The 21,466-nt window shown below is 34.3% G+C and overlaps 2 protein-coding genes across 3 annotated transcripts; one reads left to right on the forward strand and one right to left on the reverse strand.

The window, feature by feature from the left end:
- The first annotated feature begins 754 nt into the window (after positions 1-754).
- Positions 755-7,241, forward strand: LOC126770877 (doublesex- and mab-3-related transcription factor 2). Its single transcript, XM_050490489.1, has 3 exons — positions 755-949; positions 4,622-4,770; positions 7,001-7,241. Exons 1-3 carry the CDS (start codon positions 755-757, stop codon positions 7,239-7,241), a joined length of 585 nt encoding a protein of 194 aa, XP_050346446.1.
- A 3,769-nt stretch (positions 7,242-11,010) lies between these two features.
- LOC126768206 (transportin-1) lies at positions 11,011-21,135 on the reverse strand. Of its 2 annotated transcripts, XM_050486177.1 has the most exons (15): positions 20,977-21,135; positions 20,401-20,733; positions 20,060-20,275; positions 19,863-19,985; positions 19,589-19,684; positions 18,304-18,487; positions 17,017-17,231; positions 16,741-16,950; positions 16,342-16,653; positions 16,114-16,221; positions 14,748-14,921; positions 14,024-14,195; positions 13,415-13,510; positions 12,727-12,802; positions 11,011-11,881 (listed from the first exon to the last, which is right to left on the reverse strand). In XM_050486177.1, exons 1-15 carry the CDS (start codon positions 21,079-21,081, stop codon positions 11,599-11,601), a joined length of 2,703 nt encoding a protein of 900 aa, XP_050342134.1. In that variant the 5' UTR covers positions 21,082-21,135; the 3' UTR covers positions 11,011-11,598. The 2 variants fall into 2 exon arrangements, with proteins under 2 accessions (XP_050342134.1, XP_050342142.1); XM_050486185.1 differs by lacking the exon at positions 12,727-12,802 and having other exon boundaries at positions 11,640-11,881.
- Between the last annotated feature and the right edge of the window lie 331 nt (positions 21,136-21,466).

A 21,466-nucleotide genomic window follows, 5' to 3' on the forward strand; every position in this document is an offset into this window, starting at 1 on the left:
TAGATACCTTCGGTAGGAGAGTTAAGATTCCCGAATCCATAATAGCAAGTAAATGACTCAATCTCGGTTACAGTTGTCTATTAAGAGCAAAGAAAATAAATTTAGTTTTATGATTTGTGATAAACTCTCAAAAATTATACCCAAATAAGGCAGTTTTCTATCTTATCTATTTTCTATCTATCTCAATAACTGACAAAACTTTTCTTCTTTAGGATTCAAAAACGTTTTAAGCAACTATGTAATTAAAACAATAATATAAAAGTAAATATACCTATAAGTATATATACCTTTTTTTATTCTATAGACTTATTTTATCTTTGATTTGACTATAAACTTATCATTAAATAATTTCTACTGAACGTGTAAGTAATAATAAGTCAAACAAAAGATTTAAAAAATATCATTTTACAAAAATAAAATAATTTAGACACGTTGACGTAGCCGCCCCTTATTCGCCTGACCAATAGTAATACTACGTGGGCGGAGTCTGTATTGTTTAAGAGAACGATCTCGCAGTGTTTAATCTCTGAAAAGTTATTTCAGCGGTAGCATCTCCCGGTCCGTTTTACAAATATCTCAATTCGAGACGCTAATGTCGTTGAAACTGTGACAAAAGTTACACTAACTGTCAAGAAATAAATATGAAGTAAAATGTGTTGTTGTGGATAATGAAACAATATGTTATTTTTTTTTTTGTTGATAAGTAAATATTAAATAAATATTCAGTAATGTGAAATTTTATTTTCACACCACCATGCAAAGTGATAGAAAAGACAGTGATTACAATGGCGGCGGTAGGAAGACTCTACGTACGCCCAAGTGCGCCAGATGTCGTAACCATGGTGTGATATCATGTCTGAAGGGCCACAAAAGACTATGTCGTTGGCGGGACTGCCGCTGCCCAGGATGCTTGCTAGTACTTGAGAGACAACGTGTTATGGCGGCGCAGGTATGTTTTATTCGGTATCTTTAATAAAAATTGCAATCAAAAGCCTAAACAGTGTTCCGTTTTTAATATTTAATAATATTTGTCTAAAGGCAAAACAAGTAATGCCAATGAACAAGTACTGTACTATCTCATCACAAACAAATAATAACACCAAATTATATGACATAATATGCATATCAGATTTTAAGGTAAGTTTTGCTAAACTATAAAAAGAAATATAATCGAACAGTTTATGGAGGAACTAATAAAGCAGGTAGGTAGGCAAGTGATCTAGATAGACACTCTACTCTTATATGTAATAAAATATATAATAATAAAACTGTCAAGATTAGGGTTAGCTATACCTACCGACATACCTACAAATTGGTCATACCTCTACATTAGTTGAGATTATCGGAAAACTATGTCACCGTGAATATATTGTTACTTAATTAAGAACATAAGAGCTTTCACTATAAGTTGAAAAAAATAGTACGTTCTTTCGTATGATTTACATAATAATAAATAAAAATAATATATCTATGAATATGATAAACATTAGGCATATTCCATCCATGATGCAGCTGCAACGGAGAAACAAAAACATTTGGTAAAAACTATTCGTTTACGTATCATCACTCAGCTGTACTAATTCAAGTACTTCTATGTTTATATCTATAATTACAATATTTAACGAAGTGGAATCATTTAATTTATGTCAGAAAGGGAGAGAGAGAGATGTGATGGTCGGTAAGAATTATGATAGCAAATGTAAAAACAAACCTGTAAACATATACAAAATACAAAACTTGATACTAATGTTAGATATTGGAGATACAGCTAGCTAACACTGTGTTTTTAAGAATTACCTACTTTTTTGAATTCGAAACTACTATAATGGAATCATCATTTGTAACAGCATACACGATTATCTTATAATATTCAATCAGTAATTCTTGTATAGGTATATAATTATAAAGTTATTTCGTGTATATTGGAAATGGCTCTAACAATGTGGTTTAAATTTTGTATTTAGATAAGGTTTTGCTTTTTAAGTTTGTAAGTCTTATCTGATAAACTAAGAATTAGAGCTGAAGCTCGGTCGCCCGTATATTATAATAGGTATATTAGAGAACTAACTGACTGTTTACTCCGATTAGGATTACCTTGAATTAAAAAATAGAGGAACTGTCTTAGTGCCTCAAAATTAACTAAATTCGAGCTATTTGCAATGTTGGACCTGGAAACTAAGGTTTCTTTCTTATGCGGTACCATTTATTAGCAACAATTATTGTAATTAGGTATCTATGTAAATTTACAGTAATCTTGATTTATTTTTATGTAATCAATGACACACAACACAAACACGGTAAGAAAAAAAAGACTTTTTGAAATAAAACTAAGTACTTAGGCACAACGTGTTCATATGTAGGTAGGTTAGCTACCTATGTACAAAATTGTGCACACCTTTACCAAGCAATAAATTAGAAAAGTGTGTCAAAACATTTTTAATTAAACTGTCAACACAGAATAATGCTGTATAGAATAACATCTATTAAAATAGACGATATTCTATACTAAGCCTACTCGGCCTGCTGGTGAATCGTTTCTGGTTAAATAAATGACTAAAACCTAGAGTTAGCATTCGTAATAATTAAATTTTATTTTTTCATATTGACGAAAAAACTGCTACGTAGGTAACTTTACGTAGGCAGGGTATCTTTTTATTTGTAACTGTCTAGTTGGCCTTGTGGTTGGATTTTACGGCGGGATCTTCACCCGAGCTCCTGAGTTCAAAACTCAGATGGAGATAATAAAAAGTTTTTGAGTTTGTGTCTCAAGAAATCTATTGATTTAACTTTTTAACGCTTGGTTGCTATTGCAGGTAAAAAGTTAGTTAAAAAGTTAGTAGCGTTGACAATATCCTGCCGTTGGTCCTGCGGCTAAAATCCCTATCTCATCGATTTACGGGACATTAAATCTTACAGTAACCTAACCTATCTAGATATTCTATTGCCTGCCCATACTAAATTTTTGAGAAAATGTTAACTATTAGGTCCTTACATATGAAATTAACGTTTTGTGGTACTGACCACTTTGATTTGAAATATCTCCTCTTTGGTTAAGAATTCCAAATTCAAATTTATAAATTCATTTAGCTGGTACATTTAAGTTTTGAAAACAGTCATTCATCTGTTTTTGGTTTCAACATTTTCGTTCTGAAAATTTCGACCTTCAGAACCAACCCGTGGACGGTCGGAGATCAAAGTGGAAAATAAAGAATTAAAGGCTATTGTGGAAGCGGATGCATCACAAAGCACTTCAGAGATAGCTGCAGGCTTCGGGGTAAGTGATAAAACTGTATTAATCCACTTGAAGCAAATAGGGAAAGTAAAAAAACTTGAACGATGAACACCTCATGAATTGAGTAAATCGAACTTGCAAACACGCGTCGACTGCTGTGTTACTTTGGTCAACAATGAAGGGAAACACAATAATGAAGGGATTTTAAATCGAATCATGATCACTACTTGTGATGAAAAGTGGATACTGTACGATAATCGGAAGCGCTCGTCGCAATGGCTGAACCCTGGAGACAGCCAAATCCTGCCCTAAACGAAAATTGACTCAGAAAAAGTGACTTGTAAGTATTTGATGAACTAGCGCCGGTGTCGTTCACTACAGCTTTCTAAAATCTGGCCAAACGATTAGGGCAGATATCTATTGTCAGCAACTGCAAACCATGAAGGGAGAACTAGCTGCTAAACAAGCGAGATTGGTCAATCGATCTAGACCACTGTTGCTTCACGACAACGCAAGACCACAAACTGTACAACAAACAACCACTAAGTTAGATGAACTACAGTTGGAATGTCTGCGACATCCGCCGTACTCCCCGGACCTTGCTCCAACAGATTACCATTTTTTCCGGAATTGGGACTTCTTACAAGGAAAAAAATTCAACTCCGATGCGGCAGTCCAAACCGCCTTCAAAGAGTTTATTGATTCACGCACCCATGTTTATTTAGTAAAGGGATCAATGAACTACCTATGAGATGGCAAAAGTGCATAGATAACAACGGTACATACTTTGATTAATTAATTATATTTTACAAAAAAAATTGACTTTATATTCCTCCCGTACAAAACGCCAATTTCATATGTAATATAAGGACCTAATATATTATGTTATTTGCCAAATCATTTCATAAAAAATAAATTTATTCGTGCTAAAACAGCTTAAAGTTAGTATTATTAGCAACAATATTATACCCCGTTTTGGGTTACCTAAAGGCAACATCTATTCAATGTGTTTATTTTGTTTTCAAAAAGTAAGATGGATCTTTTCGCACCAGGCTAAAGTATTATATGCAAACTTCATATACTTTAAGGAAGGAATAGAGAGTACTTTTTATTTGCGTATACCGATGTGTTTAGTCGGTCAAAAGGGCTAATACTATGTCCATTTTTTGTGTCCTGCCTAAAACGTCTCCGGCTTAAAAGGAAAAACGTTTACATAAATAAAATGAACAAAAAACATATACATATACTCGCGAGACACTATTATATAGAGGTAGTAATTGCTTCCTAGTACTTGAACCTAATGTTTTTAACCTTGTTATAATGTTATGTACAAAATATATACTAAGGAAATTTATATATTTATTATTTTACTTTATCGATTTCTCACAGGTCGCGCTTCGGCGGCAGCAAAGCGCAGGTGGGACGGCTCGGGACGGTGAAGCCGCCGCGCTGGCGGCGCGAAAGCGTGCTTACCGTGCGCGTCTACGCAGCGTGCAGATTTCGCGGAATTACGTCATCCCGGCCACAACCTTTGGTTAGTTTTACATGTTTTTTTTCTCCACTTTCTTTCGACTTTAGCCACGGGATTGTCAGCTCGAAGTAAGAAATATAATAATATTAGCCAACTGCGCAGTACATATTATAGTAAACAACTGTGTGCGCAAAACACAGGTGCACTCTCTCTTCCCTAGCTCTCATAATCCCATAGGACGGCAAACCGACACGACCGGAAAAAGTTCAGGCGCAGGATCAACGACTACGTGCTTTCCGAGGCACGGGACACTTCACAACAACATTTTTATTAAGTACTTACTATGCATGCGACATTGTAAAATGCTTCTAATAGTTCGACCAAGTCCAACATGTTGTTATGACACACTCATTTAAATTAAATTATTTTTTGTTTCGTTTGTTACACTTACTTTTTATTAGTCAAAGAAAAAGCTATGACCGACGCGGAAAAAAAAACCTATTAAAGCATGTAGGTGCTTTATTAAAAGTATGAAGACATTAATATATACTTATTAAAACAATGAAAAAATAGAGAATTAGTGTAGTTAAATACCTACAATAAGCGTCAACATAACTGAGTTTCGTTAAAGGGCAATAAACGTTGTTTAGTAATCTAAAAGAGTTTGCTTTAAACTAAGATAATGTCCGTTATGTCGCGTAGCACTCAGCGTTTTGTTATTGTTGTAAACGAGTAGACTCTGTCGTCTGTTTCGTTTCTCGCCACTGAAATGCCCCTGCGAATTAGCTGAATAAATATTTATTTTGGAACATTCGATCTTGTTTAATTTGAAAAGATGTGCTTGGTAATTTCCGACAAATATATTTGAAATGTGTTATTTTCAAATATCACTTAAAACGTTTTTTGTTTATGACTTAAGATAAAAGATTATATTTTTTTATACCGGGTCCAAATTAAATTGACGTTACGTGTATCTTATGTGTGATCTTTAAGTGGTAATATTCTCTTATGTAAAGAGATACTCTTCAAACTATTTAAAAATAGAGCACCGCAGTAATAAAATTTTGAACGGTGCTTCTAAACGTCCCCGCCTCATTATAGAACAAAAGCTGTCATTTAAGACTCGGCAACATTTCACTGTCTTTAAAAAAAGTTAAATATCTTTTGACTATTTTTATGAGCTCTAAAAAAATGTGTAGATTGTTTTACAAAAAACGCAAAGGCGGCTCTTTGTCGGGGTGTCGCGTTACAGCGTACTGTTGACTGTAAACATGTCTTTCCGCTCGGTTGAATGATAGCTCAGCGGGTGCCAAAAAGATCTTTTCAGAGAGTGTTGCGAGTTTATTTGATTCAATACACTTGTTGCATTATAACTTATAATAATGGGGACGCTGTTTATTGCGCGTTACATATCAGACAATCTAAGGATATGGACAAATTTAGTACCTACCTACATAACTCTATTAGAACTCAAAAAATATGATGGCCATGTATTCATGTTTAACAAAATTATCTACAATAAAAAATAATCATTTAAAAAAATAAAAAACCCAACTGCACTAAAGGCAACTTAAAAGTAATGCATTAAAAATATCAAAACAATATTGCGAATAGAAAACAAAATTAAAATAAACTATAAACAAAGTAACTGTACTTCGGTTTAACACTGTATTATGAGCTGAAAGCCTAAGTTTAAAATTCGCTTACAAAATAAAATATAAAATAGAATTTGTTTAGAAAAACCTTTCCCATTGTACCTAATTTGCCGTAATTGCCCCCACATTTTAATGATAAACAAAACAATTTATTTCATTTTGAGTATGATTGAGCTACGGAAATTTATAACTATCGACGTTCGACACAAAGATGGCATTATTACGCTATCAACTTTTTAAATTAATTTATTATTCCTAATGTCTCCCTGTCCTTAATTCCAGTGTCTCGAAGATTTAGAGAGAACAAGCACCACTGAGTTTTCAGTACCAGAATTTACAGACCAGTGGTGCGGCATTTATAGGCTTTTACTAAAGTCTGTTAATATATTAAGTACCGTTTTATTTCGTTAGTATATGTTAAATAAATATCAGTAGGTAGATTTCGATTGTTATTGTTGGGTAATAATAAGTGCACTGCCACTGCCCACGAAACTTCTCGTTCGAAATAATATCTACTGGATGGGAAGGGGAAACTCACCTCTCTCGAGGATAGATCACAAAGAGCGCTTTTAAATGCCTGTTTAAATAAGAATTCATAATATAAAAATAAATTGTGGTTCGTGGTCTCTCAGAGAACGCGAGCGGTACGGGGAGCGATCCGGCGTGGAGCGAGCGCGTGCGACGACGCAAGGCGTTCGCGGACGCGTCGCTGGAGGCGGGGCTGGCGACGGGGCTGGCGGCGGGGCTGGCGGCGCCGCTGGGCGCGCCCGGGCCCGCACTCTGCCGACACCTGCTGGCGGCGCTGCTGACCAGCTGTGCGCCGCCGCCGGCAAAGCGACCCAAGATATCCTTCTCTATCGAATCTATCATCGGTGTGAAGTAGATGCATCCGACGTCATAACGATATATTTTTAACTTTAAATTAATTACTACTATCCAAGTACTTCATTTTATAACAAATACGTAATAACGGTACTTGTAAATCGTCAACGTAATCTACGTTAACAGCTTTTCTTTTAATTTTAGTTTATATAGAACATTATGATGCTTTCCAGTCTGCTTCTTATTAAAAGTTAGTGTTTTCTATTGAGTGTTCATGTTTAATCAATACTACTATAAAACGTTTGACGTTATTTTGTAACTTCAAACAAAATGTAAGTATGTACTTAAAGTACATATTATGTAAGTTCTTTGATGTCGGTAAGAATTATTTTAGCCGTTTTGTCATAAGCATGCATATAAATTACATACAATTAAAATATTATTAAAATAAAAGTCGTTTATTGAACAATGAGTGCTTTATTAACGAAATGTATGGTAAAGAATGTCTATGGTGAGGTCAATGTTTTACAACCAAAACTTATACATACATAGGTACACGAAACAATACCGCAGTAAATGACTGCAAACTTTAACATGGACAATTTAGATAAAAAGTGAGTTCAGATATATTATTCAATCAATATATTTATAAAATAACAACAATGTGTTGAGACGTCTTCGGCTGTTCAGGCCTTAGATCAGAGGTAGTAATTACTTTATTAATCTCGATACCATATGAACTTTGTACTCGACTGTACTCACAAGATATACTGAACGTAATAAGACATAACTTATAACGGGGGCCGGAAAACAAGCAGACATTCAATTTATTATAAATTTTATTACCAAGAAAAGAAAGAAAATCAAAACAACATAATTTTTCACTGTAAGATTTTTAATTCAATGATTCTTTTCGAAGTTAATTTTTTTAGTTTATTAAGTGTAAAATATTAACAAGTTAAAAACACATGATAATGCATTGTGACTATTGTAGGTATATAATGTACAGTTTTGGTTTTGTTTCGCACGAATCGAATTGAAATGGTTGCTTTCGTGATACAAATTAGTACAGGTCAGGGGCGTAGCTACCGTATCAAAAATACGGCGCCCCCTAGCTACAGGGGCCCCGAATCCGAGTAAGCGAAAAATCGTAGAAATGAAATCATTAAACACATTTGAATAAAAAAAGTGTACTTGAAGTCGTTGACAGTCAAATCACTGAATTCGGTGAAAAATAAAGGTCATCGCCGCAGTTAAGATGAAGGGCCCTCTACCAAATTTTGATACAGGGCCCACCAAGGGCCAGCTACGCCACTGGTTCAGGTACTGAGGTCTACATTAATTTGTAGAATAATCACAATTTATTTAAATAAATTACGATACTTTTGAATTATACAAAGATGATTTTTGTTCAATATGAAACTAGTTGTTGTAACATAATCAAATAGAATCGTTTACTATGCTGACATATCAATACTATTTGTACGAGACAAAATAAATACTATGAAACCAAAAAATATAATATTTCTATGAAGATTTGTAACTAAACAATTTACAAAATTAAAATATATATATAATATTATTTAATACGTACCTAATTTTCGCTATTTAACCGATTAAATTTTAATTCTATTGTAGTTGGCTCAAGCTACCAGCCCCCATTTAAAGTGCTTCACGTGCGATAGCTAGTATCTTTTCAATAACTGACAACTGTAAGCGACGTTAACTTGTTTAATATTTAAAATATAACTAATAAATAAAATATTACAGTAAAATATCCATAAATATTATAAATACAATACAAATATCAAAATAGATACATGTAAGTACGATTTATATAATTAATTTCGACGACTAAATACATATCCTCAAACATCAAACAAGGGTGAAGGCGCTTCGAGTATTTATATAAACAGCTACGCGAAACAACATAATCTATTCCATTTGTATGATTATCTTAAATGATTCTGTAAATTTATTGACCAATTATAATTTATTTATTTTTAACGTTTAAAAAAAAACGGTTAGTAGAAACTTGGCGACTCGAAAACACAATACGAAAACATATAAAATATGTTGAAACATTATCAAAGTTCGCGAATGTGATCTAAGTTGTAAGTGAAAATGTCTAGAATCACCAAATTGTAATAGAAAAAGGTACATAACTCGATAAAAAACGGTATTGATGTCTTAACCACGTACAAAATTTTATTAAATTTATGTTTCACAACACAATACATTACGGTCACAAATGTGCCGGAGGATGGGAAGTGCCCCACGAACGCCTCGCTCACTCACACACACACGCAAACACTTAAACAGCTATTATCACGGTTTTTAGGAAAACGATACTACATTTAAAAATGTCGACAAAATCTACTAACCTTAAACTATAAATTACGAGATCACCCGTAAAGTTCGCGTTTCGCTTATAAAATAATGGATCCGATATAAAAAATTTCAACCGCAGTTCTGAGAATTTGAGCTACCAGAATGTTTACTTTCAACCTTTCGTGTTCCTACATTCGTGTGAATAATACTCACGTAGCGTTCATGTGAGCGCTCATACCGCATACGTACGCTACCAGGCTTCGTTGGCACTCGACGAGGGCTGGGACTAGACGGGACTCGGGGGAGGAACGACTTGGACATCAGGGACGACGCACTTGTGGGGTGATACATATACAAATATTACACACAATTTAGTTGTATATAACGATTAATATATAACGTCCGGATAATTTCAATCGAATATGAGACCGAAAAATAAATGATATCCCCAAGGAATGTAAATTTAACTGTTTCCCCGAAAAACCCTTAATATTCCACTGCATACTTAACCCTACGCGATTGCAAAATATACTAATGTTCAATCGAACTACTAATTTTCAGATCCCCACTCGACAGGCTCCTTTCTAAAACGTATTTCGTCTTTATAAAAATAATTACAATACTTTTTAAAATATAAAAAAAAGATCATATTTGCGACGACCTTAATTACCGATACTAATATTCATTTATATTTCGACATTTTTAAAATTTTTTTAGAAAGGAGCCTGATATATCTGAAAAAAAAAAAATATATGACATAACAAGTGTTTAAAGTCAGACTTTTAGCTTTTATAAAAATAAAAGGTAACAATTTTATTTGCATATAGTAATATAATATACAACTCAATATGTATTTACATATACATAAAAATATTTTCATTTAATATACACATAAACAATACTTTATATCAATCGTACAAGTTGCCCGTTGTGAATAAACCGTCGTGATGTAAACTGTAAAAAAAATATTACTTCCAGCACGTTCGAATTATTTAAATATTTCATATCACGTAGTTTTTTTAGCTAGATAACATCAAATAATATTGAAAATATAATATATTCGTTTTATAAAATTACATTGTTTTAACTTTTTTTAAGGATATTCTAGTTTATGGATATATGCAAAAGGTAAAAATAAACGTTAACTAATACAGATTATAAAATTTCGACAGGAAGCAAGAGTGAACATCACAAGAATTAATTCGACGAGGTCAACTCAAACATACAAATCCATTAAATAAAATACAACGTAAAAATACTATTTGGTATATTATATAGCAGATATCTAGCCCGCGTAAAATCTATCAAAGCAGTATATCTACATCGACACTGACATATATTCGTACACATATATTCGTCAAAATAAACCAGTCACAAATCACAGTTGACATAAATTCTCGATTTTACTAAGTCTTGTTATTTGTATTTTAATATAGTAGTTAACACATCAATTTTTATATATTTAAAATATATAATCGAAAGAAAAGCCCTGTGGAGACACGAATAAATGCTTTTAGACAAATATGTGTATAAACCTTTTTCTTTTTTTTTTTTTTTGTTAATTTCTCAGTATACATTATCCAAAAACTATTAAAATGTTCACAATTAACGTCTAAAGGGATACACTTGGTACAAATGTTTGTCAATATTTATTAAGATAACTCAAGCGCACGAAACAATTGCAGAACAGTGATCGTCAAGAACGTTACTAAAATTAAAATACATACGAAGGCATATGGACATCGACTCCACTTTAAGCTATAATATACCGGCGACGACTTCTCGCTCGCTACAAACGAAAGCAGACAAATATACGTACTCAATATCGAACGGTCTAACTCGCGACGATTTAAAATACGAAACGACTTCGGTCCGATTCGATGTGCGCTAACAACGCTAAACGTCAGCAGTATGTCATTAAAATTTCTCAATTTTCCACTATGGAATATTACGGCGTACGACGGACCGTCCATGGCTCTCCACGATAAGAGAGGGACATCGTTCGCGTCAAAATCAATTCAAAAAATAAACAAACGTACTCCGTTCCGATTACGACTACGACTACGCTAGGTGGTGGGGGGGGGGGCCTAGATACCGCACATGGCGGACAGGCGCGCACTGAGCTGCACGGGGAACTGGTCCGTGAAGCGGCGCCAGTTCTCGTCGCCCACCTGCGCCTTGAACCCGTGAAGGATCTTCGTGAACATCTCCTTCAGGTCGTCCTTGGGATGCGACCACGACGCCACCGCGTCACAGAAGAACATGAAGTCGGGCACCACTCCGCCCGGGTTCACCTGGATCATCTGACAGATGCCGCGGAAAGCGGAGTCCTTCTCGTCGTTGTCGCGGATATTCCGCAGAGACGTGCACCTGCGGGAGGGGAGGGAGGGGGGGTTAGCCCCGGTACTTATCGTGAGCTTAGGCGTATTTTATCTAGTTAACTTTATTATTATAATATGCAAGTAGCATGTATGATAAATCAAGTGTTGTGACCGCTCGCGGGCGGTCAGACATCCGAGGTGGGTCTCTGGGGAGTGTGAGTGTCTAAGTTTGTTATGGAGTAAGTCCTACATGATGAAACATCTAGAAGGCAAATGATAATTTGAGTCCTCTCGATATAGAACGGAAGATCAAAAAAGTGTAAAAAAATAATAAAGCATATTAACATAACTGGACTAAATGTAGATAAATATATATAGAAAATATAGTATCAGTTAAAGTGAATATAATATTAGAAAGTGTCCAATAAAAAAAAAAATCATAATTATATAGACATTGATTAGCATGTTCCAAACTGAAAGCAAACACAAAACACGAACGTGTACGAGTTGCAGGTTCGCGGTTACGTAAGTTTTCCTTCCGTTTCGATTTGACTCGCAGTTTGGATAAAAAAAAAATAAAAATATTAAATTTGCATCTCATATATATTTAGAAAGCGGATGGTGTTCAACACACATACAGTACAACACTGAAAATAAGATGATTAAACAAATACCACCCCATATATCAGTGATACTCAAAGTGTGGCCCGAGTCACATGCCTGGTTCAACAAAAACGGGATCAACTTATCGGGTAAAACAATACAACATTAATAAGCCACGAACAAACACCATCCACGATCGAAATAATAATAATAATAATAATCGATAAACTTATTCGTTATTAAAACGTAATAGTAAATATAAAGTAATAATAAAAAAAATTGACTACAGACCACTGGCGTACGAATTGATGTAAAACGGGTGCGACGTCGTGGGGGCACACATAACCTAGCCGACCGATAGTAATCGCTACGCCACGACAACCACGACAACCGAGAACAAAACCAAGAAAACAAATCAACAAACCATTCAAAACATAGTTAAATTACATAAGTACAGCAACATATTGGTGCTACGGATATAAATAATATCGGAACAGTTCGGAGACGGCGGGTCTCCCTCAGGCGCACACTACGGGCTCTAGGCACACCCCACAAACTAAAATAAATAATGACTCAAAATGCAATGATCGTTCATTAGTCGCTATCACTAGCTGTGTTATGTTTTGGAGCTGTTATAATATACATATAAATATATATATATATATATACAGGGAATGTTTTACGATGGGACGAATAAAGTCTGAATTGACATTTTTAATTAATATATTAATATATTTTAGTGGTTTAAAATACATAAACTTGTTGATAAAATATATCTTGCATTTAATATGTTAAAAATTAATACAAACGGAAAATCTATATATGATGAACACATTGTAACATAAAGCCGTGAAGAAGGTATATAATAAACAGTCATGTCTGCCACCAAGGATAACTATTTAAATTATTTCAGCAAATAATAAAAATCATTAACGAGAGTGTGAACTAAATATGAAATCGGATCGCTCATCTCACTTACCTGTGTTTTCGAGTAATGTCTTAGGCGTGTTAGGCCTGTTGATGATATCTACTAGATGACTCAGTACGAGTGGTATGTACTTCGATGTTTCCGGTCCTGAAAAATATAAACCGTAATCGCGTGCTTTCCATATACATTAATAATGGGTTATATAAGATAATCATTAAATAATCAAGTATAAATTATGGAGTTTCTAGTTTACAAAATAAAAAAATAAAACGGCATAGTGCAAAATGTCAAAAATGTGTATGTCAATTATGTATAAAATTTTCAGTTCAAAAAGTCAATCATACGGAATAATTCCTACAGTGGTACATACATTTTTTCAAACACCTACATAAATATAGACATAATTCGGTTAAATCTCATTATCCTTTTGGCTTTGCTAGAGTTGGATAATTGTTTTTCACATATTCTTTGCTCACCCTCCTTCACTCGAGAACTGTCATTTTCGATATACATGTAAAAGCATTTTTCTGTTGATATTCGTATTTTGTAACCTATTTCGGAATATCTGCGGAATTAACTTTTGAAAAAATTCCGCTGATAATAATCGGTTCTTAAGTTGCTGTATCTCTCACGTACATGCATCCAAAGTAAATGTCTCACCTAGTTTGATGCTGATCTCTCCGATGGCCCATGTGGCGTTGTTACAGACTGAGATAAGTTCGGGGTTGAGGTTCATGCCGAGAATGGGCAGGAACTCTGGTATGTAGGGCAGCACGTGTTGGAAGCACGCCTTTGTCAAATCCCCCAGTAGCGCGAACGATGACTGTCGAACCTACATAATTTTTTGTTTTGTTAAACACCATAGGTACCATATACTTAATGTGTAGGTACCATACACATTAGTTGTATGGTACCTATGCTACAGGTAAAAGACCTGTGACTATATTCACAACCGACTTAAATCAATACAGTCAATAAAACACACTACTAAAAACAGAAAAAAAGTTACTACGAAATGATTGTTTGAAAAAAAAATGTAAAAATTCATCACTTTGTAACAACACACGTCACAACAATGTAAACTTCCATACATATTTACACAATGGATTTACAAAGATAATTGAGTTAAGTTGTTGGATCAGCAGATTTGGAGTAGAATAGACATTACTGCTAGCTTAACCGAATATTGCGGATTCAACCCCACTAAATTTATATGTGCTTAATTTGTGTTAAAATGCTAGCATGAGTCGGATGACAATCTGTCACATGTATCTCCACCAACCAGCATTAGAGCAGCGTGATAGAATAAACAGCACTCCTCAGGAGAGGAGACCTTACCCCAGCAGTACCCAATTTAAAATAAAGGAGAGATGTTAAATCATACCTCTGGCATTGGATCCTGCATACACTGGTACAAAAGTTGCATAAGATTAGAGTTCAACACTAAATGATTTATGTGTCCGTCCAAGCCCTCCGCGAGACCACTTAGCAAGTCCAAAGCGACTATCATAAAGTCTTTGTCTGGTGCCTCGAACTGTTCAGGACTCTGACTATTCGCCTGTTGATATAAAAAAATAAAACTGTAAACATTTCATTTCAATATTTTGACAATGTGTGCTATTCCAAGCCATAATAAAGCACAACAAAGGACTTGAAGCTTATAGTTAGTAGAAAATTGAAAATGTAAGAAATGGTCATTTGTGATAGCTCTAATCAAATAGCAGAATTTACACACAACACATAACAAAGAGGTTGTATTAAGTTATGGTAACTATTCAATTTATATTGTAACCCAACTGAAATTTAGTTAGTCAGCCAATAAAAAGCATGAACAAATTAAGTGGATTATTATTCTGTTAGATCAGTATTACTAGTTTGACAATGGTTAAGATTATGTATAACAACTTCTACATATCTCTAAACTAATTTGAATTAAAACAAACACAGGCCGAGATGGCCCAGTGGTTAGAACGCGTGAATCTTAACCGATGATCGTGGATTCAAACCCGGGCAAGCACCACTGAATTTTCATGTGCTTAATTTGTTTCTAATTCATCTTGTGCTTGACGATGAAAAAACATCGTGAAAAAACCTGCATGTGTCAAATTTCACTGAAATTCTGCCACATGTGTATTCCACCAACCCGCATGGAACAGAGTGATGGAATAAGCTCCAAACCTTCTCCGCAAAAAAAGGAGAGGAGGCCTTTAGCCCAGCAAAGGGACATTCACAGGCAGTTACTGCTAAACGCAACTTTCGGTCTATATAGATAGAGCACAAAATCTCTTAAAAGACAGTCGCGAGTTCAAAGTCGGGGAAACAGCGGCGAGTTTTCATATGGTTAGTTTATCTTTGAATTCATCTCATAATCAGTGATTAAAGGAAGACGAATATGTCGAATGATATTCTGCCACATGTGATGAAACAAACTCCAAGACAAGACTTTTACCCAGCAGTCTATTGATTGATTGCCTTGACTTGATTTATTACATTACTAAATTTTGCCCGCAAGTGTGGGATCAAATCAGGTATAAGGTACATAATAATTACACATAGATATCATTAAACACTTATACATTGTCATACTTGTTCTCTACAACTATTGAGCTTATCGTTATGAGTGTGAAATTAACTTGATATGTTGAGTGTTGATATGTACTACTCATGAACAATGTATTGTTTGGTTAAATACTCCAACAGACATATTTATGGATTTATAAGCTATATATTTTTTGATATAAGCAACTTACAATATTTTGATTTAATGTTTGTTCTATTAGTGACACACATCTCCTAAAAACTGGTTCACAGTACGGTAGAAATCCTGACTGAAGAGCTGTGGCGACTGATGACAAACACTGAAAGAAATAACACATCTGAGTATAACAAAATACAATATTTAGAATGTGATTATTTTACTTAATAATTTATAAAATGAACAAAATTTTATTACAATGGTTAGTGTAGTTGGGACTGACCTCAAGTAAAGGAAATAAATCTTTATCTTCATCTTTTAAGACATTCCATTTCGTTATAAGGGGCGGCATCAAAAGATCAATATATTCCTGTTTGTTCAAATGGTGTCCCACCGAATCCGCTAATGTACCGATAGCGTCGTACAATATTAACAAGTTTTTGTGCTGATATCTGCCAAAGGCGTACACTAACGTCTGCAGGATGTGGCCCAAGTATGGAACAAGTTCTGTACAAGCCTCTTCTTCTAATGTGGCGAATGCGGAACACGCAGCCTCTTGTACGCGTTTGTTATTATCCAGGACACGTGTTAAAAGCTGAAATTATACAACATTTAACAATTTAAGATATAAATCGAATAATAATAAAATTATTTCGAAAAGTTTAAAAACTAAAAATCTGACCTCGGTCATGACGGGTCGCAGGTAGAGGTCGTGCGACTGCGACACGATCCAGTGCGAGTAGCGCGAGAGCGTCCAGCAGGTGATGGCGCGCACCAGCGCCTTGCTCTCGGCCAGGCAGCACACCAGGTAGGGCACGAGGTCCGGCAGGTGCGGCACCATGCCGGCCATGCAGCCGTCCGCCACCGCGCCCACCGCCAGGATGCCGCTCTCCTGCGGGACGCACGCTCGTTACAGGCCGCCGGTGCGGGCGCGCTCGGCGAGCTCGGCCGGGCCTACCTTGATGACCCAGTCGTCGTGGAACAGCGTCTCCTTGAGGATGGGGAAGAGCACGGGCAGCAGTTCGGCGCCGAACACGTTGGCGAGCACGTCGAGCGCGGCGGCGCTGCACTTGCGCAGGTTCCAGTCGGACAGCGAGCCGTCGTCGTCACCGCCGCCCTCCTCCTCGTCCTCCGACTCGCCGCCGCCCGACATGTTGCTGTCGCCCGCGCCGGCTGCCAAAATGACAAACGAAACTTTTTAAATTTTGATATTTCATTGAAAAGAACATTTTGATCAAAAATTTATTTTAAATGTAAAAAATGTAATAAAAGGTCGATCAATAATCGTGGTATATATCGAGTACCTACTACGAGTTATGTTAAAACATTTCTGTTTCGAACATTTACTTGCAACATATTATTCATAATTTTGCATACTTACTTTCTAAGCATATTACAAATAACTTTTCTTTTGGTAAATAAATTATTATTATTATTACTTCATACTCTAATTGAATAAAATATAAATAGACCACAAATAAACATTGGCCATTAAAATAATTTAATTAAAACACTTTTTAAGTAATTATTGTATATTGCACTTCTAAAAACGATTTATTACTCATAATTATATTAAATCATTGACATTGATTGAACTAATTTATAAACAATTTTATCATATAAATTCTATTGGAATGCACAAATAAAATATAATTTCTATGAAGGTTATCAGGAGCATATATATTTGTTAGATTTATAATATATTGTTAATTGATTGGCGTGCATAATATCACGTTTAGTAATAGTTACGACGTTGGGAATAAGGTCAAAATCATAAACGCTATTATTAGCCTTGATATTAAAAGCATAACACGTGATTATTATTCATATTACTTTTATTTTATCTAAAAGGCAGACCACCTAGTGACAAGTCACCTCTGCTCTGCCTATAATATTGGCACTATGAGAAGTGATCTCTATTATTAAATCCGTCGATGCGCCTTCAGTGTGGGATTTTAAAATATTATATCTCTTCCAATAAAACTAATTCATTCACTATCAAACTAATAAACAGTGACACAAATTATTAATGTTTATTTATATTAAAAACTAAAGAAAAAAGATTAATTTAATACATCTCTAAATTAAATTATAGGTCAATGTTTTTAACAAATATAATGAAAATAATGAACCGAATAATATATTTGTAATTCGATAAACTTTTTGGTCATAAGAAATTAATCAAGTACAAAATATCTCGCTTTTTAACGTCAATTACCAATGAAAAATTATAGTGAGATCTCACCGTTATGCTTGATGGTGTGCGAACGCGGCTTGTGGAAGCGCGGTCGGATGTCAGACTCGCGGTCGGGCTCCGCGTCGTCGGCGTCGTCGTCGCGGTCTCCTCGCAGCAGAATCACGTCCATCACCGAGTAGCGCATGCCGCGCACCAGCACCGGCAGCAGCGCGGGCAGGCGCGGGCCCAGCACCTGCACGTTACCGTGACACTTTTACTGACAAACAGACTAGATCACAAGGGAGGATCTTTTTGGTTGAATAAAAGAAAAGTCTGAAATCAGATCGATTGATTTTGCTAGGCTCATATATATGATGCCGTTTTAAGTAGTTTATTAAAAATGTTATTATATATTTAACCACAGTCATCGAGTCGGAATTTCAGTTTGCTGCACAACTCTTAATCTCAAATGCTTATGCAGTCTATGCTGTTTACTCCTTTTTTATTGAAAACTGAGGTTGCCAATAGGTTTACATTCAAACATATAATATTAAGTTTAGAATTTTCTAGATTTATGATTTTAACTTTATAAAAAAGTAATGCTACAGATATTTTGATTTTATAAAAACATATACCAACTAACACTGTTAAGTATAAATTGTTGTATTAAAAATATAATTGTAGTAAAAATCTGTTTACTTAAAAATTTTCACTTTTTATATGAACCAATAATCGGATATTTATTTTCTAACCTCAGATTAGGTAATAAATTATTAATGGTATTTACTGCTAATAGTGCCATTTTACAGCATCGTTTGCTTGGACAGAACCTGTTGATTTAGGGTTGATGTGTGTGATGGTTTGTTATAGCACTTTGTGAAAAAATTAATTGTTAGAAGAAATTTATTCAAGAAAAAACTGAAGGTGTTTAATGTTATTGATAACTATGTAACTTTTATTAGTGCACTGGACTTTAATGGAACTTAAAAACAATTACACAGCTAAAGAATATAACTATAGTAGGAATCAAAAAATATTTAATCCAGGTAGGCTTCTACACATACAGATTTTTTAATCATCATTGTGCAAGATCTTCAAATGTAAAACTACTAAGAAGGTCAGTAGTTACTCTTTTCAACAAATATTGGTAATGTTAAAATATCTGCAGAACTTGAATATAGCAACTAATACTTTGAATTTGAAAACTTCATATTATAAGCTTATCTAAACGCTTTGTATTTACATTGTTTCATCAAAATAATATACTTGTGAATATCAACAATATTGTTAAAATGTATATGCAACTGTAAGCAGAAGTTCACTACACACATATATATTAAAAATTTAGACAAACCTCTCTGCAGACATTCTGTTCAGCTAACGATAACCAAAATTCACAAGCTTCTAACGCTACACCCTCTTCAGCATCTTGTGTTCGCATTAACATATACTGTTAAAAAGATAAAAAAAACATTGAGTAAATTCAGTATGTAATATCTTGTTCACATAATAACCAATTTAAAATTATAAGCAATGTTGCAAATTATTACATTCACTGCGGAGTTAAAAGGTACATAGATATTGTAATAAAATTAAATATTGTGTAAAGCATATTACTTAATAATTACCTCGATAATATTAGGTAAGTAGGGTATGAGGCGATCTAATCGAACTTCTAGAAGTAACACTAAAGCATGACAAACATTTTTTCTAACATCTGGATCTTCATCTGCTGCCAAGTGAAATAAGTTCTGCAATAGATATAATAAACTTTGTAAAGTTACATTTCTATAGACATTCTGTTAATGAAATAAAAATATCTTACCTCTATAAAGGAGTCAATATGTAGCATCAATGCTTGTGTTCTTCCCATAATAAAATAATTGACACAGGCAATAGCATGACATCTTATTTTAGGTGATGAATGACGGAAAAACTGTAAGAATTTAGGTATCAAAACATTTAAGGGTCTGTTTAAGGCATCGCTGTCCAATAGCTCGGCTGTGTCTTCGCAAATTTTTTGTAGAGCTCCAAATGCTCCCTAAAACATGAAATTTCATAAATACAGAAACAATTCAAATTCACCATATACAAGAATATATCAGAATTTTACAATAAATCATATGATTAAGTTTATTCTAAATATTTTAGGTTGAAAGCATTTACCTCACAAACATTGTAATCCTGTGAATCAAGCATTTGACATAATGCTGGTAATAGTTCTGGCCATGATGTTAGTTCTCCCTTGCTAGCTATAGTCGTTATAATTATACCTACAGTAGCCCGAATCAGTGGGGAAGGATCTCCAACAGCTGATAAGCATTCTCGCTTTATAAACTCAGCTACTTCGGGTAAAAAGCTGTTGTAACGCGCTTTTACGTTATTCTTCAATATTAAGCCGCTTAAGGATCTTGTAGGTTCTGCTTCAGTCACCAAATTTGTCAATACAAAAATTAAGTAGTTGTTGAAGTCGGGATATTTATTTAATTCTTCCAATTTCTGAGATTACATTGTTATGGAAATTAAAATCTGTCAATGACTGTCATGTCGGAAAAATCGATTTCATTACGACCATGAAGATAACAGAGCTGCCGCTATACAATAAATACCTATAATGGCCAAAGTTAAGCGACGATTTAAATTTACAATAATTACAATAAAATCAATAATATAGCGGTTATAATATACAAAAAAACATCCACGCCGATATATTCAATAGCTTGAAATTCTTAAAAAGGATACTTGTTGAACTGCTCTTTGAGTAGCAGTGTCTGGTGATTGAGACTCCTTAAGAAGTGTAAGTATTTGTCTTAGTCCTTCTTCTTCAGGTTTCCACTCCATTTTCATAATAATTTTACGAAAACGGTTGTATTTTACTCAGTCCTGTAGAAATCAACCATGCCAAAATTTGACGATTTAAAGTTGCCAGATGTTAAATTATTTAGCTATGGTAGATAAAAATAATACAATCTATTTTACTGTTTTTTTTTAATTATTATTATTAAGCCTAATCAGTTAAGACCATAAGCAAATTTTAGTTGTTGTGTTTTACCATTAAATGTTTAGAATAAAATTAATTAAGTCTAATACAATGAACAATTTTTAAATGAAATAATTTTAATTATAAACAAATTTAATTTAATTTTGCTCAGATTCAATATTTCAGTTTTGAATGTAATCTTGTTTTTGTTATAATTTTCATGCATGTAGCATAAATCAAACCTAATTTTGA

Source organism: Nymphalis io, chromosome 1, assembly GCF_905147045.1.
Source record: "Nymphalis io chromosome 1, ilAglIoxx1.1, whole genome shotgun sequence".
NCBI classification, from domain to species: domain Eukaryota; kingdom Metazoa; phylum Arthropoda; class Insecta; order Lepidoptera; family Nymphalidae; genus Nymphalis; species Nymphalis io.